General features: G+C 41.2%; 1 protein-coding gene and 1 long non-coding RNA gene across 7 annotated transcripts in view; one reads left to right on the top strand and one right to left on the bottom strand.

Annotated features, from left to right (window-relative positions):
• unc5db (unc-5 netrin receptor Db) overlaps positions 1–27,157 on the top strand; it is a 309,582-nt gene that overhangs the window by 163,890 nt on the left and 118,535 nt on the right. For 3 of the 4 annotated variants that reach the window (XM_077561281.1, XM_077561283.1, XM_077561280.1), the window contains 2 exons: positions 15,011–15,154; positions 18,505–18,608. In XM_077561281.1, the coding sequence (XP_077417407.1) occupies positions 15,011–15,154; positions 18,505–18,608 (248 nt within the window). Of the gene's footprint in view, positions 1–7,607; positions 7,831–15,010; positions 15,155–18,504; positions 18,609–27,157 lie in introns of those variants that run through there. The other variant, XM_077561282.1, reaches the window with a different exon arrangement.
• LOC144048860 (uncharacterized) lies at positions 223–26,732 on the bottom strand. Of its 3 annotated transcripts, none has more exons than XR_013293438.1 (3): positions 26,608–26,732; positions 26,204–26,425; positions 223–364 (listed from the first exon to the last, which is right to left on the bottom strand). It is a non-coding gene; the product is annotated as an uncharacterized LOC144048860 (long non-coding RNA). The 3 variants fall into 3 exon arrangements; XR_013293436.1 differs by lacking the exon at positions 223–364 and adding an exon at positions 18,172–18,638; XR_013293437.1 differs by lacking the exon at positions 223–364 and adding an exon at positions 25,930–26,073.

The raw sequence follows: 27,157 nt of genomic DNA, 5'->3' as shown, positions 1-27,157 counted from the left end.
AATGTCTCTGAGTATTTAAGATTGCCGACTCCTGTTAAAAGCCGATAAAATTTCCACTTCTTTGGAAGAATAACAAAACCCAACAACAAAAATATAGTTTCACCCCTTCTTCCTAAAAGTGTGGAAGAGGAATTCCCTTCATTTTTCTGTAAACTGAGAATGTGGGTTGGACATTATATGAGACAATGTGTCAACATTTCATCTTTATAGCGTACAATGGAGCTTAAATGTTCTCCTTGTGTTTGGGTGGGCCAAAGTGTGATTGTGTGCGTCTGGATGGTCGATTGGTCTCTAAATATGACTGGTGATGTGTCCAGGGCCTGTCGCTTCATCTGCTGGGGAAGTCGTCAGCTTTTCACTGATCCTAAAGGAAGGAGTGAAGTGACATACAAAATGATTAGATGGGAATTAATAAACTGTATCCCGCCAGGAAAAAAAACATAAATATTACGATTATTGTACTCTCAATGGAAAATTGTGTCCCTGATGTTTCATGTCCACTACAGAATCTTGGAAAACATGTCAACGTTTGTCCCAAATTTGCCTCCAATTTCTTGTCATTTCATGGTGCTTCACGGTTGCCTTAAAATCATCCATGTATCACTGACTTAGAGAGGCACTCAGCAGGACATCAAGTGGGACGCTGACTGATCCCCAATGTGTTGGGTGTTCACTGGCCCCCTCCAACTCAGCTGTCATTCATCTGTGACACCTCACTTGGCACTTTCTCTAATTGTTATGACTGCATGCAACTTGGGAATGTGAGGAAAGCAGCATCCACCTGGCTCTATCAGGGGAAATCTCTTTATCCTTGTTTGTTCTAAAAGAGAAGTCTCTGCCATGCCATTAGGAGTCTAACGTTCTACTTTATGTGACTTTAATTGAGGCAGTTAAGCTTTCCTTTGAGTAATGTCGCTATTTAACACTTGGAGCACACAAACATCTTTCTCCATGGAATATTATTGTTCACTAGTAACCCATGGAGCAGAAGGGAAGGGAAAGGGCGTGAAAAAACCCTGACCTTTCTTTGCGGCATCTGTAGAGTGTGAATGTTATCGTCTGTGAACAGCAAGCAGGCGCAGTTTTTGTCGTCATACACTGCAGCATATACCAGATCTGCGAGCTTCATATTGTCACAAGGGACACGTGTTGATGTGAAGAATTAATGTGCATTATGACCTCCCATCTGGCATGATTGGAATGTGTTTGCATGGTTTGTAGTGAGATTGCAGTTACAGTATGCATCTGTACCGAATGAGCTTTTGTGAGTATTGAAGGGGCTTCATATGAGAATGTAAACATATTACATATGGAAGACCAAAACTTGCCAAAATTAAAAATAAATAAATGACTAAATAAATTAATAAAAATATTAAATTAATAAAAGAGAAACAAATGGATATAACAAATATAATTCAAAGATTAAATACAAAAAATAAATATAAATGGAAATAAAAAGCAATATATGTTTATATACATATATTGTTTTTTTTTTATTTCCATTTATACGTATTTATTTTTTTGTGTTATATGTATATATACCTGGAGGTGGGGCTCGAAGGCGAGCGTCTGGTGGCCGGGCCTATACCCATGGGGACCGGCCGGGCACAGCCCGAAAAGGCAACGTGGGTCCCTCTTCCCATGGGCTCACCACCGGTGGAAGGGGCCAAAGGGGTCGGGTGCGCAGTGAGTTGGGTGGCAGCCAAAGGCGGGGGCCTTGGCGGTCTGACCCCCGGCTACTGAAGCTAACTCTGGGGACATGGAATGTCACCTCTCTGACAGGGAAGGAGCTCGAGCTGGTGTGCGAGGCTGAGAAGTTTCGACTAGATATAGTCGGACTCACCTCCACACACGGCTTGGGTTCTGGTACCAATCCTCTCGAGAGGGGCTGGACCCTCTTCCACTCTGGAGTTGCCCACGGTGAGAGGCGCAGAGCAGGTGTGGGCATACTCATTGCCCCCCAGCTAGCCGCCTGTACGTTGGGGTTTACCCTGGTGAATGAGAGGGTAGCCTCCCTCCGCCTTCGGGTGGGGGGACGGGTCATGACTGTTGTTTGTGCTTATGCACCGAACAGCAGCTCAGAGTACCCACCCTTTCTGGAGTACTTGGAGGGTGTGCTGGAGAGCGCACCCCCTGGGGACTCCCTCGTTCTACTGGGGGACTTCAACGCTCACGTGGGTAATGACAGTGAGACCTGGAGGGGCGTGATTGGGAGGAATGGCCCGAGTGGTGTTTTGTTATTGGACTTCTGTGCTCGCCACGGACTGTCCATAACGAACACCATGTTCAAGCACAAGAGTGTCCATATGTGCACCTGGCACCAGGACACCCTAGGCCGTAGTTCGATGATCGACTTTGTAGTCGTGTCATCGGACTTGCGGCCGTATGTGTTGGACACTCAGGTTAAGAGAGGAGCGGAGCTGTCAACTGATCACCACCTGGTGGTGTGTTGGCTCCGATGGCGGGGTAAGATGCCGGTCCGACCAGGCAGGCCCAAACGTACTGTGAGGGTCTGCTGGGAACGTCTGGCAGAACCCCCTGTCAGAAAGAGTTTCAACGGCCATCTCCGGCAGAGCTTCTCCATTGTCCCGGGGGAGGCGGGGGACATTGAGTCCGAGTGGACCATGTTCCGCGCTTCAATTGTTGAGGCGGCCGATCGGCGCTGTGGCCGTGAGGTGGTTGGTGCCTGTCGTGGCGGCAATCCTCGAACCTGCTGGTGGACACCAGCGGTAAGGGATGCCGTCAAGCTGAAGAAGGAGTCCTATTGGGCCTTTTTGGCCTGTGGGACTCCGGAGGCTGCTGACGGGTACCGGCTGGCCAAGCGGAATGCGGCTTTGGCGGTCGCTGAGGCAAAAACTCGGACATGGGAGGAGTTCGGTGAGGCCATGGAAAACGACTTCCGGACGGCTTCGAGGAAATTCTGGTACACCATCCGGCGTCTCAGGAGAGGAAAGCAGTGCACCGTTAACACTGTGTATAGTGGAGACGGGGCGCTGTTGACCTCGACTCGGGACGTCGTGAACCGGTGGGGAGAGTACTTCGAAGACCTCCTCAATTCCACCAACACGCCTTCCTTTGAGGAAGCAGGGTCTGGGGACTCTGAGGTGGGCTCCTCTATCTCTGGGGTCGAAGTCGCCGAGGTGGTTGGAAAGCTTCTCGGTGGCAAGGCCTCGGGGGTGGATGAGATCCGCCCGGAGTTCCTAAAGGCTCTGGATGTTGTGGGGCTGTCGTGGTTGACACGTCTCTGCAGCATCGCGTGGACATCGGGGACGGTGCCCTTTAAGAAGGGGGACCGGAGGGTGTGTTCCAACTTTAGAGGGATCACACTCCTCAGCCTCCCAGGTAAGGTCTATTCAGGGGTGCTGGAGAGGAGGGTCCGTCGGGAGGTCGAATCTCGGATCCAGGAGGAGCAGTGTGGTTTTCGTCCCGGCCGTGGAACAGTGGACCAGCTCTACACCCTCAGCAGGGTCCTCGAGGGTGCGTGGGAATTCGCCCAACCAGTCCACATGTGCTTTGTGGACTTGGAGAAGGCGTTTGACCGTGTCCCTCGGGGAGTTCTGTGGGGGGTGCTTCGGGAGTATGGGTTACCGAGCCCCCTGATACGGGCTATTCGGTCCCTGTACGACCGATGTCAGAGTCTGGTCCGCATTGCCGGCAGTAAGTCGAATTTGTTTCCTGTGAGGGTTGGACTCCGCCAAGGTTGCCCTTTGTCACCGATTCTGTTCATAACTTTTATGGACAGAATTTCTAGGCGTAGCCGAGGCCTTGAGGGGGTCCGGTTTGGTGGCCTCAGCATTGCATCTCTGCTTTTTGCAGATGATGTGGTGCTGTTGGCTTCTTCAAGCCGTGACCTCCAGCTCTCACTGGAGCGGTTCGCAGCCGAGTGTGAAGCGGTTGGGATGAGGATCAGCACCTCCAAATCCGAGACCATGGTCCTCAGTCAGAAAAGGGTGGAGTGCCCTCTCCGGGTCGAGGAGGAGGTCCTGCCCCAAGTGGAGGAGTTCAAGTATCTTGGGGTCGTGTTCACGAGTGAGGGTAGGTTAGAGCGGGAGATCGACAGGTGGATCGGTGCAGCGTCTGCAGTGATGCGGACGCTGTATCGGTCCGTTGTGGTGAAGAAGGAGCTAAGCCGAAAGGCAAAGCTCTCGATTTACCGGTCGATCTACGTTCCTGCCCTCACCTATGGTCACGAGCTGTGGGTCATGACCGAAAGAACAAGATCCCGGATGCAAGCGGCCGAAATGAGTTTCCTCCGCAGGGTAGCCGGGCTCTCCCTTAGAGATAGGGTGAGAAGCTCGGTCATCCGAGAGGGACTCAGCGTCGAGTCGCTGCTCCTCCACCTTGAGAGGAACCAGTTGAGGTGGCTCGGGCATCTGGTTCGGATGCCTACTGGACGCCTCCCTGGGGAGGTGTTCTGGGCATGTCCTACCGGCAGGAGGCCCCGGGGACGACCCAGGACACGCTGGAGAGACTATGTCTCTCGGCTGTCCTGGGAACGCCTTGGGGTCCCGTCGGAAGAGCTGGCTGAAGTGGCTGGGGAGAGGGAAGTCTCGGCTTCCCTGCTAAAGCTGCTGCCCCTGCGACCCGACCCCGGATAAGCGGAAGAAGACGGACGGACAGACGGACGTATATGTATATGTATATATATATATATATATATATATACCCTAAATAAATGAGTGAATAAAACTAAAAATAAATACAAAATAAAAAACAAGATTAAAAAATAATAACAAATATAAAAATAGATGTCAAAATAAAAAATAGATAAATATATAAAACGAAAGAAATATCAATCAATCAATAAAAACACTTTGCTTTCTTTGCAACAGCGAAGCCCAACCCAAGACACTCTTAGGACCGCCTCATCATTTGAATAGCATTTCAACCTGACAGAGCGTCTGCAGCATGAAATAAATAAATGTGAGAGCAGAGCGTTTTTATATATTCATTGATATTTATTTCTATTTATGTATTTTATTTCCACATTTATTTTTTTATTTATTTTTATTTTTTGAATCTCGTTTTTTTTTTTTTTTTACTTTTATTTATTTAGGGCATATATATATATATATATTTATATATATATATATATATATATTATTATTAGATTTGTTTTTATTTGAACTTTTATTCATTTGTTTTTTTAATTTTGGCAGTTTTTGTCCTTCATAGTTACATACATACCTGTATTCTGTGCATATAGTCCGGTACGCATCTAGAAATATTGTGTGTGTGTGTGTGTGTGTGTGCGTGTTTGTGTAAGTGTGTGTGTGCGTGCGTGTGTGTGTTTGTGTGTGTATTATGGAGACACGATTAAGGCCACAAACAGCCTCTGTCATTCCTTGCCAAGCAGCCTGAGGAACTTGTTGGAGTATTGTTTATTTCTATGGTCAAGTTAGGACTTGACGGTAGGATAGACGGTGGCACCTTACCACCCTTTTAGTGACATTGCTGCCACCACTTTTCAACTCACTTTTCCGGCAGGCCACGTACTGTATATCTCTGCCTGATACGTAATGGCCTCTAAAGGCAGAATTGATGTTATCGTTGCTCTAGGGTTGCTTTGCGAGCCAGTTAATGGGGTTGTTAACCGAATGTGCCCCTGACAATACACCTCACACACATATACACACTCCCTCCCCTTTACCTATCTATACTGTATACTCCTTGGGGAAATGAAGGTGGTGATAACGTCTCGCAGTTCCAGAGATAATTTCATTTAGCCTGACCACAGGTTTGCTGCCAGGGCTGAAGAGTAGACTGTAAAACTATTGGTCTATTTTATTTCATTTTATTTTCTTGATGGAAAAAGGAACTTAGACCAGATTGAGAAATCTGTTTTAATACCAGAGCATTCACACAACTCTAGAGGTATTAATTTTTTTTATACAGGACTTGGGAATATTTGTTTTTTGGAAAAAAAGAAAAAGTTTCAGGTGTAGGGGTCCAACAGAATTGAGTTGCTATCCAACAGAGGTCATTGTATCTGGTAGTACCACATCCGTAGAGATGCAACCTTGAGTCCTCCTTACAAAACAGCGATCATTCAAAATATTGTGTCCATGAAAATTACAACTTGTGCTGCAACATTAAAATACACAATCAGCCCTGGTTCCCTCAAGGTTGCCTGCTTAGCACTTTTGAAATCCTATTAATAATCAATATGAAAATATAAATGAATAACTAGTCATACCTTGCACACACTTTGACACACAGTGATGAGACACGTTTTCAGAGAATATTGTTTTCTTTTGAGTGGGTTGACATCCTGTAGCACCATCTGCCTTCAACACTTTCTATTAAAATATTCAACATCTCATTGCCTTCTAATTCCATTGTTTATCATCATGACTGTAAGGTTTTGTTATTTTATATTTGGAAAGCCTTTTCAAGGAGACACCATGTGGATTTGGACCGCCTCTGATTACAGAGCTAAGGTTTGGCCCCAGTAGTTTAGGGTTAGATAAATGTTGCACCTTTCAAATATCTCACTTTTTTTTCTTCACACCTGACAGCAGTTGCATTTCTTGCACAATACCTATTACGGGAATTCATTTCTAACTGCCTTTGTAGTTATTCTACAGCAGGCCATGATCTCAGAACAATACATGCAGGAGTCAAGGCTCTTGTCACCTTTAATGAGCCTTGATGCTGAGCTGATGCATAATGCGTCTCTTGTGGAAGAAGTTTCTAGTGTAATATTTGCAACTTTAAAATAATAATAATAACTAATTGCTTTCTAGAGCAACTAGAGTAAATAATTGGTTTCCAGATAAAGTAATTACTTTATTTTTTATGAGAAAAAAATAACTCACTTATGTCAAAAGAATTCTGATTTTTGAGTGGGTTTCACACTCATTTGCATAGAGTAGAATAGCCTAGAGGAGTGTGTCATTTAAAGGGATACTTGACTCATTGAGCCGTTTTCAGCAGTTATTATTTTGTCCAGAATGAATTTAATATCTTCGTTATTTTTCATGAACAATTAATAACTTTAAAAACTAACTTTTCCACTTGCTGTCAATTGAAGATAACATTACCTGTGCTGAGGAAGTAGGTAACAACCTATCAAAGCTCAGTTTGCTATATATATATATATATATATATATATATATATATATATATATATATATATACTCGTGTTACCTCGAGTTTGATCATAATTTGTTCCTGCAAAGTGTTCAAAGTCCGAATTGTTCAACCTCCGAAACATTTTTTCCCTTAGGAAATAATTTAAATGCAATTAAACAGTTCCCAAGCTCCAAAAACAGAAAATTCATATTTTAAATTATATTTAGGTTTTTTATATATACAATACAGTACAGTATTTAAACAATAAAAATACCTTACCTTACCTGTTGTGGTGTAATAGCATCAGTGGATGATAAATACTATGTTAATGCTAACTTTAGTTCAGTGCTGAGTTAGTGTATTTTACATTGGGCATATTGTTAGACTACTAAGTGGTCCTTGTGTGCGTTGTTTAACGTCAGGCATGTTGTTGAACAGCTAAGCGTGGGTCCTCATGCCAGTATTTACAGAAGTAATCACGGTAGTTACAACGGCGCGATAATGTCCTTCCTAATTCCACTGTGGTTCGTAGCACTGCATGTTTTTATTTGCTGCCACTGGCACTGTTGTCTTTCTTTGGGCACATGGCGAAGAAAATTGTCGTGGAAAAATCAAAATGCATTCGCCAGTATGGAGCACCATCGGGAGTATTCACGATCTGATAGCAAATGAGCAGTGCATTGTTTCAACTACCGCAAAGTGAGCATTCGGCATTGCTTGGCTTCGCTCAACTTCACTCGGCTACCCGTTTTCAAGGTATGTCCGGCTTAGTTTGCTTTGCTTGGGTGTTTGAACTCTGAAAATGTATTTAATCTCCGAGGTATTTTTTGCTCAGATTTTTTGGTTGAAGTCCAAATTATACGAGTTCCGAGACTTTCAAACTCCGAGGTTCCACTGTGTGTGTATGTATATATATATATATATATATATATATATATATATATATTTGTGTGTGTGCTGCCTATCTGCTGCCAGCACTTAAAGCAATATTGCAAAGATGTTTGTACCTTTAATTCTTAAGTGCTGTTAGTCTGCTCAATAAATTGCCAACTTGACTTTCCTGGATGCTTTCCAAAGTATGATTACGCTTGTAACATGAATATATTTAAATATGAAAGCCCTAAAAATGAAATGACACGATTGCAGGACTGAAAATAGATGTTCTTTTGTTCATCAGAAAACATAACTAGAAGCACATCAAGCGTCATCATTTGAATGAAAATGTTATTTTAATGTTACTTGATTTATAAAGTCATCACCATTACTACTGCTTGTTTTATACTCTACGTTTGCATACATAATGTGGAGGGCTGGCCAGCTGATTAGGCACTGTAGGCAAATTTGCAACCTTTTTAATGTGACAGATGCATTAACACTCCGTTATGCTATATGCGAATTCATCTCTACTGTATGCCCACGTCAACCTCTGAAAATATAATAAAATGATGGCCCCAATAATTTTTATTTATGGGCATTAAATGAATAAACGATTGACGTTGTCGTTCTTTCCGCTCACAACTTAATGATGCTAAATGAGGAAAACGCTTTGGACCAACCTCACTTTCTGATGACGTCATCTTTCTCGCTGCTGTTACTAAACTGCCGTGTTTTTTGGCGCAAATCCATTGCCATGTATGGTAAGACGGGCTGTCAAACTTTGTGGGCGTGTTTGTGCTGATATATCATTAAAGCAATATCCTTAGTGAATAAAACATTAATGGAGCAAGCTGCGGGTGCAGTTGTAAAGCTATTTTTGCCACTGTCAGTGAATGCAGCGCATTCTTAGTGGATTTGGCCCTACAGTAATATACTGTAAGTATTGAAATCACCACAACACCTTCCCATTATAGGAGCTTCTAGTTCTATTTGGTTTGATTTAAATCTTGATCTGATGGTCATTTGCCCATACCGTGACAGTTATCATTTGCCATTATTGTCCTTTCTTCAAAACTCTATACCTCTAAATCTACTCTATCTGTTTATGCATTTCAATGTCCTTTATTTATACAACATCTAATGCTTGTTTAACCAGGTTTCTTAGGTAGTGTGCGTATCGCGTGTTTGTTATTCTTTTAAATTCTTTTAAATTTAGTCAAGTAGGGGATCAGTGTAGAGGATGGTTGAGACATCCACGCCGTTTTTTTCCTTGCTGCATTGCAAGGGAAAATATCCGCTGCAACGTGGATGAAAACTTTTGGCCAAACAGAGCAGCGTATGGATGGTCAAGAGAATGAAGACGACGGCCAAGAGGGGGAAGGTGATTTTAGTGACTGCACAGTAAATTCCGTAGAGTAAATTTGACTCTGTTTTGAGTAAATTTGACTCTATTTTGAGTGGGACCAAAATGACTCAGTTTTAGAGTAATATTTACACTTAGAAGAGATTAAAATAAAAATTTAAAAAATAAAATAAAAGTCACTCAAAGGTTGAGGAAGAAACTCACAACCTTCAGGTTGGGTGACGGCCGCACTACGACCTGAACTATGCCCCTCCTACTGTTTGCTTATCTCCAAGAGACCAAAGGCATCGTTTTTGGTCTCTTGGAGTTACGAAGATTCCAGCTGATACAAGCGATATACTAACACACAGCAGGAGCTCTGTGGCTCAGGGAGTAGATCGGCTGTCTCCCAAGGTGAAGGTCATGAGTTCGTTCCTCAACCCTTGATTGACTTATTTATTTACATTTTCAATTCTTTATTTTACTCTTTTCCAAGTGTAAAAATTACTATAAAAGTGAGTCTATTTAGTCACACTCTAAATAGAGTCAAATTTACTCTACAAAATGTACTGTGTAGTGAAAGTGTTACAGTATGCTTGATTTATTGCTTTTAGCGTTTTTGATAAAGTTGGACAATGTCAAAGTGGCCCTTGAATCCTACGATTTGTTTGTATGCGGCCCTCAAAGTAAAAAGTTTATACACCCCGGTGTAAATTGTAAGGTGAGGGGTTTTACAGCCTTAAAACATAAAATAAATGTAAAAAAAATAAAAATAAATAAAGCTGACTTACTCCGCCTGGGTGTATTCATGTACACTTGGCCAGTCACAAGCCTGGATAAAGGAGAAGGGTTGCGGCAGGAAGGGCATCCGGTGCAAAATGATAAGTTCCAACCCTATGGAAGTTGACAGTACCAACTGTCGGCTGCAGCGACCCCCACATGAAGAAGTGGGAGCAGCACGTAGAAGAAGAAGAAGAAATAAAGCTGACTACTTTTTGGATGCGGATTTATTTTTTATTTTTTTACGTAACCAGAGTGATAAACGGGTGAGCACTGAATTAAAAAAGAAAGAAAGAAATCAATTGAGGTGCCATTCCGAGTGTAGGCTGCATGCAGTCTAAACCCAGTGAATGTTCCCTGATAATAACAACAGACGGACGGATGAGATAGATAGATAGATAGATAGATAGATAGATAGATAGATAGATAGATAGATAGATAGATAGATAGATAGATAGATGATTTTTGAATGGATTTAAGTGCTCTATGTTGGAAAGAAACAGCTGAAATGGTTTCCTCTAATGAGCCTTGTCAACACTGTTGTGACAATAAACAAATAAGGATGACAGATGACACAATGGCAGGACTCAGCTTCATCTGTCAGGCAAGCCACCTGTCAGCACTTTGCGTTTCAACTTAAGGAGTGCGCTGCTGTGTTACAATGCTTACCGCCTCCCTCTCTCTCTCCCAGTGTTTTCTTTCACTCCTTTTTCTGCTTGGGCTTTTTACACCATCATGGAAAGTCATTATTTTCCCTACAATCTCTCTTCCCACACACACACTGTCACTTGCCAGCCCTCAGCTGTTGCCAGAAAAATTATGGATTATGTTTGCGTCTCACTCACTTCTGAGGCTGTGAATAAGAGGTGCCAGCCGCAGCGAGATTAAAAATAAGTATATAACGTACACACCCTAAATTAATGTAATTGTTTAGTTTTTCAAGTAAGCAACATTAATACTTTAAGCACAATTTGTACGTTAAAAAGGGTAGTAACTAGGGGTGTCAAAATTATTGCGGTAATATCGCGTTAATTTAAAGTGCCTTTAACGGCACTAATTATTTTAATGCTTGATTAACAACCCCCCCTTATTTAGAAAGCCTCTACTAAGGGAATTCCAGTCGCTGAAGCAGCAGAAACGTCAAAATTACCCAATAGAAATGCACTGTAGTACACTGGAGCTAAAACACACAATGTTTAAGGGGTAGAATGTTAGCGTGGAGGAGGAGCCTATAACATTTTTAAAATGTGAAGAAGTTCGCAAGTTACTTCATGTTAAAAATTAGATAACTCTTAATATGAAAAGAACACAACGATCTTTTATGGTTTGTTTCCGGTAAAGTTGTCCCCTTTTACAATGCGCAATTGAGCATCCGAATTGAACTTAACAAAATAAAAGCATTCAACGTTGTGCAAAGGGGTAACTAACACAATTTAGCAGTAGTAAATTAATTGCAAATGCATATATTTGTGGGGACTGGGGTCAAGTTTTATTTTACAGTTTTTAGAATAAGCAGAATTTCACAAGTTTCTTCATTTTAAAATTAGTCAGCTAGCTCTTTATATGAAAAGAAAAACGCAATTATGCCATGTAGTGACAGAAAAATGACCAACACAAATTAATGTCACACTCGTTTTTTACAGTACTGTACTGTACTTTTTATTTTATTTTTTTTTATGGATTGTTATTTAATTACAGATTTAATGGCTAAAAAATGCAACCGTATTTCTATTAGATGAACATTTCTTCCAAGTTTTGTTAACCAGAGTATGAAAAATTAGAAAAAAATATTGTACACATTATTATAAATGTAGATATAAATTGAGATATAAAATGTGCAATTAGTTTGTGATTATTCGTGAGTTAATTATTGAATACATGCGATTAACTACGATTACAATTTTTAATTGACTGACTGAGTGAAGTCTCTGCTTTTGGGGCAAGTGGGGCCAGGTGGGGCCCCACCAGATAGTGCTGTTAGACACTATAGGCTCATAATTGGTCTTCTTTATAACTAATCATTTTTAATATATATATATTATTAAGAATAATAATATTCAAATAAATTCCAATTATGTTTGTAAGGTAATTTCTTTATAAACATATATGTATAAAACAAAGCCACGGTCAATGGTCTAAGTTTCTAAACAGGAGAGGCCCGGCCCCATGAGCGCGTGTTGAAATGGATGAGCCACTCAAATTACAGTGCGCATGTCCCAAGCTGCTCTCCATAGACACCCATGGGGCCATATTAACTGGGCCCATCGTCCAGTTGAAATACAGGACTGACGTCAAGACCCAATCAACACGCGCTCAGTTCTATTTGGTCTATTTGGGAAAATAAATACATTTTGTTTTGAGTATATCCTGCACTCCTATTCTGCCTCCCTACCTCCCTGCACTTAAGTCCACTTTTTTCCACCATCACCACCACATTAACCTGCTGCGTGACTATAAGGATGTGACTACCCATCTTTGTCAACTGTGGGCCTCCTTTTTTTTTTTTGCCAGGGCAGATGTGCGTGCAAAGTTTAGCGAGTTTTTATGCATGTTTACGCCTTCAAATATGTATTTCATTTGGCAAAGAAAAACGAATAGGCAAAACAAATAATTATTTAAATTACAATAGGGACCTCACAAAGGTTGCTAATAAATTTAAGACTATGAAATAAACTACTTTTTTTTTTTGTGGCAGAACTATGTATACACAAAATGGACTAATATATACTGTAACATATTAAAGTGGAATGGCCGCCCTCTAGATTGATAATAATGGGAGGATTTTGCCGCTTAACTCATATTCCATAATGCAATATTAATCAGCAGAGGTGGGCACGTCAATGAATTTTTAGCGTCCATCATTCGTCAATCTTCAACAGTCAGACACCCTTCTGTCATCGTCAATCCGTCAGCCGAACCGCATTGTCATCATCAATCCGTCCTTCGTGGATTAATGAGCTTCGGTCAATATTTCCGTCATTCAAAGTTGGCATCCTTCCACACTCCCATCTTTCATCATTCACTAATTTGTCAGCAAAATGGGATGTCCGTTATTTGACAGATTGCGGAATTTATTGATTGATTGATGATTACATTGACGGACGAAAATCCCCTTCTGGCAATGCTTAGTCATCAATTTTCCGAAGTGTTCCTTCAATGGGCAATTGTCAACAAAAGGCCGTCTATTGTCCTTCAGTCAATATTGACAGAAAAAACGTCCCAATCAAAATATGTGGTTGTGCAAATTATTTTTAAGGAATACAGTGAAGTGCAAATAATTCAATCCAATACAACAGGGCTTCAAGTAATTCTATTTTTAGCACCGCAGCTCGACAACGTTTACAAAGCAACTAAGCAAGAAGAAGATGAAGATGAAGCACAGATATAGGTGATATTACTCACAAGAGTACTTATTCTCAGTAATGTATACTGAAATGGCTGCTGTAAGTAATGAAATGAACAAGTGTTACCACATAAGGTGACACACAGGAAACGAACGAGACGGAACAAAACTTTTGTTCCACCTAGTCTTTCTGACAGTTCCTGACCGAAAAATGGCCACTAGAGCAAGGGTCGATACCAGTATCGATATCAGTCGCGAGTATCAATATCATGAAACTTGGCCCGATACGATACCTGGTACCGGTTCTCGCCCATTCCTAATTGAAACATTACAACAAATATGTAGCATTTCACAAATCGAGTTATTATAGTTGCTATGATATGTCATTTATACCCACCACCACTTTGAAATGTTGCCAATTTAATTTTACAGTAGACAGCAACATGGATCTCCTCTGCCATTTAGATGGGTTTAATTGTTTTTTATTTTGACGTCTGCTGAATATTTTTCAAACTGTGCACCCACCATATGTAGCTGTTTGACTTCAGTAAGAGTTTGTCAGATTAAAGCATTATTTATCAGAGTGGCACCACAAAAGTCCCAGTGCATTCCACATGTCTTCCCTTTAATCCAGCAGAGTGAATGAAGTCCTGCAGGCTACACAGACTCTGAGGAGTAATGAGAACACATATCTGCCTTAAACCGATGGATCAGATTAAAATGTGTGTATGCCCTTTTTAGGCTTTGTGACAGGATGACAAACAATTTTAAGTTGTCTGAGGAGATTTTCCAACTCATTGTTTTTCTTCTTCCACCACAATGCATTTGATTTGAAATTATAAAAGTATTGTGATGTATGTAGTGGCACTTTATAGTGGTACCCTTTTTGTTACATCACATGCTATATGCTCTTGCATTCTCTTTCAGCATAGAGCTACATCTGCTTTTTGAAGCTTTGCTGTCTACATTATTAAATTAGACTTGAATGTAATGGGTAAATAAAGTGTCCTTGTTTCGTTGTTACATAATTGAGCTCACTAAACTATAGAACAGAACAGGGTTTCTGCCTGCTACTAGTGATGCTTTCTGAAGAAGTGTTTACAATTCAGATTTTGCAAAAGTATAAAAGCCTTTTAGAAGAACATGCATAAATATTACTGCAAAACCCGTGGAAAAGTTACACACAAACAGAGGTAGCAAATCCAGGTCCAGAAAAAAAAAACTGCCACAGTTTGGCTTTAGCCCCAGGTGCTAGCTAGCTAGCTCCCTAGTTAGCTCCATGTTGCTCGTTTACCTGCTAAGGAGCTAGCTAGCTAGCTAGCATCAGGGGTTAAAGCCAAACTGTGGCAGGGATTTTACTTTCTGGACAAACATTGACATACAGCATGTAAGTATTGAGTGTGAATTCAACTTTGCCACTAACTCTGCCAGAATTTTCAGTACGATTGGTTACTGACAAAAACCCAACTTGTATCGCTTTTGTTTTTTCAGCTATAAAAACTGAGGCAATTTTGCTGTTCGTACGAATCGAGATGTGTGAGATGAAACCATTCTCAATGTGGGGAAAAAAAACAAACTTTCTCTTCTATTCATAGGGCTCAAGGTGCGAGAGGTGATGATCAACGTATCCCGTCAGCAGGTAGAGGATTTCCATGGGCCAGAAGACTACTGGTGTCTCTGTGTGGCGTGGAGTCACTTGGGTACCTCCAAGAGTCGCAAGGCTACAGTCCGCATCGCCTGTGAGTATTTCAACAATTCATCCGCTGCAGCTACACTATGTTACTTCATAGCAGTTTAGGGCTGTCAATATTCATTGACTAATGGACAAGTAATCGATTATGAAATTAAGAGACAACTATTTTAATAATCGAGTAATCGTTTATAGCCAATATGCTAATTGTCCAAATCCTCCAAATTCAGTAATTATTATCTGATTTCTGTAGTCCTTCAGCAGAGTAGACTGATTAGACCCCTGCTACAAAACTGTTCCTAAAAAGAAGAAGAAGAAGAAGAGAGATCTGCTTTTAAATTGGGGGGCAGGGAGCAGGTGAGGATGGTGCAGAGGCAACTGAGGAGGAAGATCAGAGGGGGGAAGAGTAGCTACAGGAGAAGGATGGAAGTACAACTGCAGCACAATGATGTCAGCAGGGTCTGGAGGAGTTTGAAAATAATATCTGGACACAGTAACCTCGGACCTGTGCGGGACAAGGATCAGGAGTGGGTGAATAGGTTTTTTAATCGGTTTGACCAACCATAAAACACCTTCCCGACCCAACCAACTCTGCTGCAGCTTCCTCCCCCACCTACTCAGAGGACTCTCTCTGTATCTTCTTCTTTTTTTTCTTTTCTTTTTTTCAGTTTCCATCCCAATTGTGTCGTACGCTAGCTAACACAACACTACATGTCCACGGGGACAAGCATGACGTAACCCTCCAACACTCCACCCTCAAAGATGCTGTTGAGTAATTTGCCCCAAACACCAAAAGGGAAGATGCAAGCTGATAGGTGCAGTCAGGGCTCTTTGTACTCATCTGGGCATTGGTGGAGCAATGAGGATGCATGATGTAGAAAAATCTTTAACATTAACATTCTAAACTTACTATTGTACCTTTAAGTATTACCAATATCTATGGCACTCCCAGGGCAAGTCGAGCGCAAAGCACAGTCTAACAGTGCACATGGGTGGGGCTTTCTTTTTTTGGTATTTGGCTTGACTAGTGCAGAAAGAAAAGGGCGTTTTGCACCGTTGTAGGATGGAACGCAGCTGACTCCAGCCAATGGAAGTGGCTGCCCTCGTTCCCATTAAAGTCAGGGTGGTTGAAGCGCACACAGTACGAGATTTTGCAGAAGCAGAAATTGACTCACTAGGTTCCATGCTTGCGTGATATTGGTGCGCATAAAGTGCATTTACACAAGTAAACTGCAAGATCTACCTGATCTGTTACGAGCCCAGCTGGCTTTTTAGCCATGCTTGCTAAATCTCAGGCCTGAAAATGTGTCAGTTTTTACACCGAACACACAGGCTCCTGTCTTTGAAAACCGATGTCCTCGGGGTAGAAACCACTAGACAGTAGACTCATCCCAAATCTCTTAATTTGGCTCATGACTTCAAATTAAAAAGTTCATTTTCTTTCTCTGTTGTTCCTTGATTACTTGACTTTGAATATACTTATTTTGATGAGTTCCTTTTCTATTTGGGACAGCATTTGATACTAGAATGGCTTGATTTCGCTTTCTCATAGATACTGCAACTAACCAACCGCCTGAAGTTTGCAGTAATCAAGCTGCTATTTTCTCAAATGCATTAGGCCACACAAAGAAAATGAAACCTTTTTCACTGTGTTGTGTAAATGTAATTTTTTTGTACTGTTCATTTAATTTATTGCTTTTTTGTATTTATTTTTTTACCTCCTCAGTAACTTGGGACTTGCTTGAGGCTTGGAGGAATACCCTCTGCTTCATAGACATATTGGTAGAAGGGTTTATAGTAGCAATGCAACTTTTTACGTTTTTCTATGACTAGCTTTCTTAAAGGGGCATGTTTTAAGTTTTGGGCGAAAAGCGTAATGTCAGCGATGTGCACGCGCCCAGAGTGCCAAGACGTTAGTTAGTGGTAGTCTCATTGTGCATTGCTTATCATAAATAGACCCTATCACATTTTCGTGACAAAGTCTTTTCTTTTTAGCAAGAAGAAAGCAAGCCGTGAGTCCCGTTTCATCCTCTTAGGTCTTTCCACCTACTCCAATATTAACACTGCTCCAATATTGATCCACATCCTCCTGCGACGCTTGTGCAACTTGAGTTTTGCCCTTTTTGTCACAATTGACAGGCGTTATCCTTTCCTGCTCGGTAGCCTGACCGTGGTCGGGGGACGCAAGGGGCAGATTTTTCTCTCCAGGGTCGGAGTCGCCTGCGGGAGACAACTCCCGTTGCATGTCGCCAAAGTTTCGGCCTGATGGTCGAACAGAAGGAGCCACCGGGAAACGGAGGGTCACAATGCAATCCTGATTTATTATTATTTTGACACACTTTATATCCCCGTCACGCACACTTGTCTTTTTCCACGCTCGTGTCCACACACTCCCAACATTTCCGCCTTACGAGCGCTACCGCGGAGCAAGTGAGAAGGAGAGCGTGCACGGCACGCGCCTGACGTCGCGCTTAGTCAGAAACCTTAAGTTTTGTACCCAAAATCCTCATCATTATTTGACTCTACATGAAAATAGGGGTAACAACCATTGTGTCACAGTAGTACCTCCTGTCCATTATACAATTCTTAATACATGTGTGGGTAAAAAAATGTTTTATTTTAACTCCGAAACTTATATCATGCCACTTTAATATGGACCAAAAAAAATACACTGCTTGATTTTTAGTTAGTTCAGTTTGTAGCTAGCTACTCGTGACCACAATAATGTATCCTTTCTTATCCATATCAATACATTTTATATCTGTTCATCATTGAAGACCATTTTGTTGTCTCAACAGCTTTTAACGTTTTCTCTTGACAGTCAAGAGGACAATAAAGTAGTAAACTCATCCTATTCAAATTTAAAAAGACGCTAATATGTATTCTCAAAAAATGTGCAATATAAGAAAAGATAAATGAACAATATCAGATTTATTAAATGTATTTTTTTTTTTTTTTTGCTCTTTTCAGATTTCCAGCTCTTGTATGCACAGGCAAAACCCCTTGTGAGCTGTGTGAAACCTTTTCAAAACTCATTTAGTGCTGGAAGGCAAATTCTGACTGCCATACAATGTTTCTTTGTTTTTAGGTTTTTACTGGATGGTGGCAATGCATATCTATTAAACATTTTCTTCCCCAAACAAGAAACTATGTCTTTGTATGATTGTATTGAATGCCCAGAGCAATCTTTGTGAGCTGCTATCCAGTGTGTCCTTTAAACCACCTTGTAAACAGATCGCCTAGCACAGGGCCGTGGTATTCTCTCCCATAGAGAGTGGGTCTTGAAGGTCAAGGCACACTTGGTCAGGGGCAGGGTGGCCATTTTGAGGTGGAGTGGATTGATGCAAAGATGGCCGTCACACTTGACACCTGACAGTTGCCTCTTATCTCCCCACACAGACCTGAGAAAAAACTTTGAGCAGGACCCCCAGGGGAAGGAAGTGCCAATCAATGGGATGATCGTTCTGCACTGTCGCCCTCCGGAGGGAGTGCCTGTGGCAGAGGTATGACGGACACTCCTCTTTTCCTCTCTCCTGAAAGACGAGAAGCAAATACTCCCTCTGAGCACAGCAGATGTGAATCAAGAGTCTCGCGTTATTCATCCAGATTAAACTCAGAAACCCGGACAGTCAATGGCAACGTCTTTTCTGCTGTGACCTTTAGGAGATTGATATACTTGTTTGATAGCACCAGTACCAACACTTGAAGGGAAATAAAAATGTTTTCTCCCCAGTGGCTGACTCAGCAAAGGTAGCATGAAAACATTAGACCAAACTGTCTTAAATGCCAGCACAGTTCTGAGAGTCCTGTGAGATTCCACTGTTAGAAATATCCGACACGTGAAATACAATGCTCAGCATATATGAGTACACCCCCTTCGAAAATTTGAAAGATGTTATTCAATATCTCAATGAACATAAGAACAATTTCCAAAATTTCCACAGTTTAGATCGTGCATGATCCGCGGAGTGGTTGGTGGAAGAAAGAAAACAAAATCTTCATTCACACGAAAGCAACATGATTAGTCCACAATCACTATAATAGCAGCAGAGGAAGATGAAACCCTTTGTGGATCACGTAAGTCGCATGTATGGAAGCATTTCGGCACCTTGGGGTGAAATTAGTCCTCGAATGATATAGGATTATGTTCTGCCTCTTGTCTCGACACCATTCAGACTGAAGCTGAAACATACTCAACGTAACACGCTGCCTACGTTAATGCTAACATCAAAATAAACGTTACTAACTAATACATTGACGGCAATGCAAAAAGCCTTCGTAGACTTTTACTTTGAAGTTGGCCCACGTCGTGGCGTGATGGCTTGCTTGACTTCCCTTTTAGACGTTTAGGATTTCTGTATAGTAGTTTTATTGACATTAGTGGCAATCAACATCAACACAACGCTAACTCATATTTAGGATGTTCAGAAATCGCTAATTACGCCGTCATTGTATGATATGGCAGAAGTCTCCGATTTAAGCGGCTAGCAGCTAGGTGTTAGCATTACCAACAAATGCCTGGCTGGTAGCTGTAAATAAGTTTGACAGCGGGGGCATGGTTTACTTTAATTATTTTTCAATATTCTGGACCAAGGCTACTTTGTAATTCACTATCAATGTGTGGAAAAAAATAAAGAACTTTGTCTTTGTCTATAAAACACTTTTGCCCATTAAAAAAAGAAAAATATTCAACTCAAAATGTTTTTGCCCCATATTGCACTTATAGTTGTGTTCCTAAATCCTAAACGGCTATATTAGACATTTTGAAAATATATTTTTTAATTAAATCGGAAAAAGCGTTTTACAAAATAAATGAAGACCAAGTACTATTTAGCTTTTCTTTTCTCTTTTTTTGCAGATCCGAAAAAACATCCGATCCCTGATCCAATCCAAACTGTGCCTTTTGTGATCCCTTGCACCACTATAATAGAATGCATAGATTACAAAATCTTTAGTTTAGTCAAATTAACTAATGCAAAAAATTACTGCATCCCACAACAAAAACAACTGCATCTAGTATTTATATGACCTCCATGACTTTTATGAATAGCAACATGTCTGCTTGGCCTAGAATTTTCAGTCTTCTTCTCAGGGTCTACTATTTTGTGCAAAATGTTCTTTGACACACACACAAAAAAAAACATCAACTTTTTGTGTCTGTTGTATCTTGTTTTCAATCAATGGCCCACATTTGTAGGAGTATTTTGTGGTATAGCATCCCATAAAAAAGTCTTGATTCTGAAAGAAAACTAAAGGTGTTCTTACAAACATGTTGAGGTGTACTCATTTATGCTGAGCAATGTAGCTTTCAGAACTGACGGTAAGTGGAAAATTGTTCTGACTAGATCGTGTTTGGTCCACTTACTCTTATGTGGGTAAGATTTCTCTTGGTTGCATTTGCACTCAGATGTGATATGTCACATTTATATCCTCTTATTATCGATTGAGGTTTGTCTTTCTCTTCTCACTAGACACAAATTCGTTGAAGGTAAATTGATGGATGAAATGATTTATATATTTATTTTGTTTGTTTGTTTATTTCACAAAAATGACTTCTACCACATTCAGTAGATTTATCATTAATCAGATACTACAGACCAATTTTACATTGACTAAGACTTCCGATTTAAATTGCTATACCTACCAATTAATTTACTGTGACTTGTGTGGGTGTTGATGATGTATTTTAGCATTTAAATCACCACCTATGGTAAATTCAAACATTCCTCCTACTAAGAAAATAACATATGAATCTTACAGTGGGATCAGCCTTCCAGTCTGACATTTTAAATACCACATTTAAAATGTCTTAGAGAAAAAAGGTCACCAGGTCTTTGCCAATTGAAATGTCAAATGTCTATTCTATACCTGGTCCAGTGACTATAAGACTGGCTATCTAAAATATGTGTGCAGGTCACAGTTTTTAGGTGGAGATTAGTCCTGGACCCTCACTGTATAAATGATTCAACAGGGAAAGGAAGGATGGTGCTGATGTCCTCTCAGTGCTACAGAATCCAATGAGCAGATAAAAATAGACACGAGTAGTGTAGACCAAAATCACAGCCTCTAATGTAGTCCGTTTCCAATACAAATTAGTCCAGACACGAGATAGAGAGAGTGAATAATGTGGAGTTCAATATCCTCATCTCAGTCGATTTCAGCACAACTGGTTCCATAAAATATTGAGAGGGTGATGAGTGTGGTAGTGTCAGGTTAGATTGCTGTTACAGGGTGACTGCTATACAACAGTTGGACAAAACAAATAAAACGTGTGGTTTGAAAACCTGGAGCTTTTGCCATGACTTAATGTTGATATTGGCAAGGATGCCAGGGCAAGCAAATTACTTTTGAGGTCAGTATAATTTTAATGAAAAAAACTATTTTTTATTGTTTCATTTACAAAATACTACTCACAAAAAGTTTGGGATATTTGGCTTTCAGGTGAAATTTATGGAAAATGTAAAAAGTTGACGCTACAGTGATATCATATCACGAAAATAGGGCATTTAAAAGATCTTTGTGCAGTTTGGCACTTTTTTTGCTCGCAGCTGCCACCTCTGGTCCAAAAGCGTAACTGCAACATCGGTGTCAGGCTCGTTCATGGTGCGCGTGCAATTACGTGCACGCTCTTAATGCGACAGCCACAGCTGACAAACAAAGACATGACTTTAAATGAGATAAGAAAAACTCCGCCCCTCCCCTTCCCAACGAAACTGTGGAGTGCAAAGGGAAGATGAAAGCTGATAGGTGCAGTCAGAGTAAAACAGTCAGTACTCTTCGTACTCATCTGGGCATTGGTTGAGCTTGCATGATGTAGAAAAAACTTTAACATTACCTTTTTAAACTGCACAATGCATCTTTAAGTAGAAGGATGGACTGGTGATTTCCTCATCTCAAGCAATTCATTGAAAGAAAAGTTAACAACAATGATGGAAAGTCCATCCTCAGAACATTCAAAATGGTGCGCGGGAGAGACAGTAGTTTTGTTTCATTGATCATTAAACTCAGTTTTAAATGACCAGAAACACGTAGAGTCATTGAAACCCCAGCAGCTGATGGCACTGGAAGCATTTATTTCAAAGGAAGTGTTCACCTGCCTTCCCATGACTTCCATGTTGTTTTTGTAATGACATGTCTGCAGTTTGCTGAATGGTTCATTCCACTGTCTGTTTGCTCAGGCTTGACCCGCCTCAGAAATGCGGTTGATGTAACCAAACGTGATTGCTGGTAGAATGATGAGTCCGGTTTCTCTGTAATTGCATATTGGTATTATCCATCCAATAAAGGAGACTGCAATTTGTCTGTTCAATGTTGGAGTGGTGGCTTAGTTATTATTTCATTTTAGTGTTGTTGATCCAAAACCTTTCACTGCTCTCCCCCACCCGCAAGAAGTGTAGAGATGTGAACACGAAGCAAATCTCTTAACTTTTGGACAAAGGAGTACACTAGGACCCTGTAAAATGAGATTCTTTTGAGGTGTATCTCTGAAAATAAGTGTGAAATGAACAGCCAAATGGGAGCTCACTTTTTCAGCAAAAGTTTTAATCTAAAATGAATCCTCAGAAGTTGCTCGAGTAGACTATCTAAGCCCTGGCACCAAGAAAAATCGAATAAATGACCATGCTCTATGATAAAGCTGTTGTTTGTTCAGCTTTACCAAGACATTGTTTTGATCCGTCCAATTATTCCATCAATTAACGACCCCAAATTTACCATAAAAATACCTAGTTTGGAGGCAATGTTCTCTCTTTTCTAATGCTTCTGTTTTTTCACTGGTCAGATAATGTTTTCTAACAAGGAGAAGATGAGTGTCATGATTAAACCAAGTGAGCACACTAAACCCTCCCAGTCCATTATTGTTTTTACTTAGCTCTGGTAAAACACATTGGAAGAGCAATGTGGGAGGTCATGCCTCAGAGGGACGAGAACTGACATTTGCAAACCAACAAGGGATCAAGCCAACTTTGTGTTTTCCTCCATATCTTTTCTGATTAACCTCCAAACAGGGATAGCACCACTGAGGCACAGATAGCTTCTGCTACTCTATCTGCTGCTATTTGGTTCAGTGTTTAAATGAGCACACTCAGCCACACTTGAAAGCATCTGCAGGAATTTGTTTTTGTGAACTGGTTAATTGTTTTCAGGGAGAATCCATCTCGTGGATTCACTCAGGTTTACTTCCCTGAAGGTGTCATCGGAATTCCCTAGCCCTCAGAGAATGGCAGATAAAGATGTGTAATCCATGAAATGTTGTCAGCAATTAACTTTAACTGCAGGGGACTGAGAGTTTGTGCCAATGGGGAAGCAATCATGCTAAATTGTAACCCTGCCTTGACTCAGCATGACTCAGAGATGTTTCAAATTTTAGCAGAAGCTAAAGTTCCATGTTTGAGCTGAGTCCCCTTGACATCAAGGCTACTTGGTTTAGAGTAACAAAACACACAAGACGGGGGTGTGTGTGTGTGTGTGGGGGGGGGGTGTTTGTGTCAGCTGACAAGGTCTTGATCATCACCCTCATAAATTTCAACGATGACTACAGTGTCACTCATGAGACTGAATTTTCTGTCCTCTTTCAGTCAACATATTTCAGAGCTTATAATCATCCGCAAATGTCATCTTTGTGAGTAAATGCACACCGTTTTAAGGAGGTGGGGGGATTGGTCCACTGAGAAGGCCTGAGGGAGGTCACCTCCAGGGGCAGTCCGGGTAATGAAATCACAGGGTGGATGCCTTGATGTTGGACCGGCCTCCTTGAAATGCCATTATCAAGGTTGACACTGAAGGCCATGTCCAAACTCAAACAAATGTGCCAATTAGGTATCTCTCTCTCTCTCTCTCCGTCTCTCCATCTCTCCCTCTCTCTGTGTGTCTCTCTCTCTTGTTCCCTCCCCCTCTCTCTCTCTGTCCCTCTCTCCTTCTCTACCTCCCTCCCCCTGTCTCTCTCCCTCCCTCTCTCTCTTCCTCCCTCTCCCCCTCCCTCTATCTCTCTCTCTCCCTCTCGCTCTCTCTCTATTCCTCCACTCTCTCCCTCCATCCCTCTCTCTCCCTCCATTTCTCTCCCTGCCTTCCTCCATTTGTCTCTCCTTCTCTCTCAATCTTTCTTCCTCTCCAACCCCCTCTCTCTCTCTCTCTCTCTCTCTCTCTCTCTCTCTCTCTCTCTCTCTCTCTCTCTCTCTCTCTCTCTCTCTCTCTCTCTCTCTCTCTCTCTCTCTCTCTCTCTCTCTCTCTCTCTCTCTCTCTCTCTCTCTCTCTCTCTCTCTCGTTCCCTCCCCTCTCTCTCTCCCTTCATCTGATAAACAAATAAAGTGGCCTAAAACACAGCAAGGAATCACTGGTGTGATTTGACTTGGTAATTGCTTCTTTGAAATCACAAGAAAACTGAAATACAAATACATACAATAGAAATGGACATGACTGTGGGATGCCACTTTTGACAACATATATTCAGTGACTGATGACTTTAATCACAAATTAATTAGGCACTGTCACAGCATGCATTTTATCTTCATTTTCTCATCTACTAGCAAGGCCAAAGGATTTGCTGCCAATAAACACTGTGGGGGGAAAGGCTTTCTTAATTGTCAAGAAAACAGTATTTTTGGCAGAAAGAGTTCTAAGACAAATATATGTAGTACCTGCATTTCCATATCTTGAAGAAAAAGCAAGTCTCACAGCAGGTGTTTATAGAAAGACAACTGACTGAAATACAGTACGCGTGGAAAAAACACCAGAATGTGAGAAATGATATCATTGTTATGTTTATTATCATTTTATTCATGTCCATACATACTGCAATCCATCATCCTTTCGCCATATGTGTAATTTCTATTTACTCAAGGTTTGTATGCCCACAGGCACTTACTATTTACATCCATACATAATTTGAAGGGTGCCTGTGTACTTTGTATAAATACGTCAGCCCGGGCTGTTCTGACACACTATGAATGCAATTTGCAAATGCAACGAAGCAGCTATTTTCACAGGGCAGAAACAGCAAAGCATCACTAAATTTGCTATTCTTAATTAGTTACCTTTGTTTTTTTCTGGTAATTGGTTATAGTGCTTCCTCAGGTTCAAGTACAATTGACTAGTAGTTATATTTGTAATGTTGCGTTTTTATGGATAACATGTTTCAAGTATTATCTCACATCTTCTAAGAAAAAGATGTTCCCATTTCAGGACTTTTCACCCAATCAAAGGGGAAGCAATCGTGCTATTCACTCTTTTCTCTTGATCCTACTTCAATACTGAACAGTGCAGAGTTTGTAGTTGGGTTTCCATCTACCCATTTTTATTTTTATTTTCAAGAAACGCAAAAATAAAATTTAATGGAAACGCTAGAAATTTGAAAAAGTGCCCAAAATTTGCTAAAAAGTTTTTATGCTGGGAGGGGGTTTTGAAGCGTATTGAAAAAAAGGAAAATGCGAATTTTGGCCATAGGAACACATCACACGTTTTGACCGGATATTACGTCACACGTACATTTGTAGTCACCATGCAATGGCGGACGATAAAGTAAGGTATGTTTGGGGGACGACGAAACAGAAATATTTTTGGAATTGGCAAAATAAGTGAATATTAATGCAATTTTAGATGGAAAACAGCAAAGAAACGCTAAGGTTTATCAAAAATTACTAAAGCAAACTCATACGACGACATTGCACGGCACAGTCACTTCCTGTTGTTGTTGTTCTTCTTCTTCTTTTAAATTACTGGTGGATCACATCTCTATGGTGTATACCGCCACCTACAGCGGCGGAGTCCCCTCTCAATATTCGCAAAAGAAGAACAGATGAAAATGGGCACAAGTCACATGTCCTTTTTGTGCATTTTCTTTAAATTTGCTTAAAAATTTTGAAACAATTGGATGGAAACCCCACCCCACTTCAGCTTCAGTGGCATCAGCATGGGCGTTGGGGTGGGGAAATGGAAAGACTTTCTGTGCACTCTGTTTTACAGATCTTCAATCTATGCCCAAAGCCAAAACAATACGAGAAGTCAATGGTGTTATGCTTCGTTAACTTAAGTGTGACAAAAAAAAATAATAATAATAATAACAATAATTCAAGGTGGCCTTCGACTCGGTCGACTTCCTCACCTGGAAGATCTTGGAAGCAGTTGGCATTCGTCCCAAACTGTTGCATCTGATAAAGGCATACTCCATTCCCACCTACACAGCTTGAGGTGGAAGATTGGCTGTCAACACAAAGGTTGTGTGTTCGATCCTGAGCCTGTCATGTGCTGGGAGGTTGAGGACCCAAATGCAGGAAATGGTGAGGCGAGGCAGGTTTGCAGGAGGTCAAAAAAGGTGGATTTATTTCTAAAAGAAAAACCAAAAGGCAAACAAGGAACTTGGATTACGAACAAAAGACCCAAAAGCAGATACAAAGTAACAAACAAAACACACAAGGCTAACTAGGGCAAAGACGGAACAATTGACCTTACCCCCGCACCCCCCTCCCCATCCACTAAATGCGACGAGCAGCGTGCGCCGACATTTACCAATCAAGATGAGCTAAAGTGCATTCACAGTAATGGCGAAGTAGTCAGTTTTTCCATTTTTCGGTCAGGTATTTTCAGGTGTTACGGCCCACGATGTTCGTGGCAGGGGAGGAGCCCTGATTGCCTCATTGGGTTCAGGTGCGGGACTGTGCAGCTGCAACACTCTTGACAAGGCAGAGTTTGGTTCGTGTGGCTTCTCTCACACTGGCAGTGGCTGCCTAAGCTCATTTTTATTTAGCTGGTAAAAGCATTTACACACATGCACAGCTCGCTTTAAGACCTATTTTTATTCTTTTGCATTTGACTGAACTATGTTGACCTATTTGACTGCCACTTCTCACTTTTGCTCCCTCCTCCCTGGCTTGGAAGGGGGTTAGGTTTCAATGACTGAATTGGATGCTTCTGTATCTACATATTTTGCATTTCGACAAGATCTGAAGCAGGCCACTACACCTCGGATTTGTTGCTATGGAGATTTCTGCACCGACCGACTGGACCTGGTTTGGATGAGGACCCACTTCTCTGACAGTGTCCCCTTGCAGTGCATCAA

The sequence above is a fragment of the Vanacampus margaritifer genome, chromosome 3 (genome assembly GCF_051991255.1).
Source record: "Vanacampus margaritifer isolate UIUO_Vmar chromosome 3, RoL_Vmar_1.0, whole genome shotgun sequence".
Lineage (NCBI taxonomy): Eukaryota > Metazoa > Chordata > Actinopteri > Syngnathiformes > Syngnathidae > Vanacampus > Vanacampus margaritifer.
This window is presented reverse-complemented; position numbering and strand designations above follow the sequence as displayed.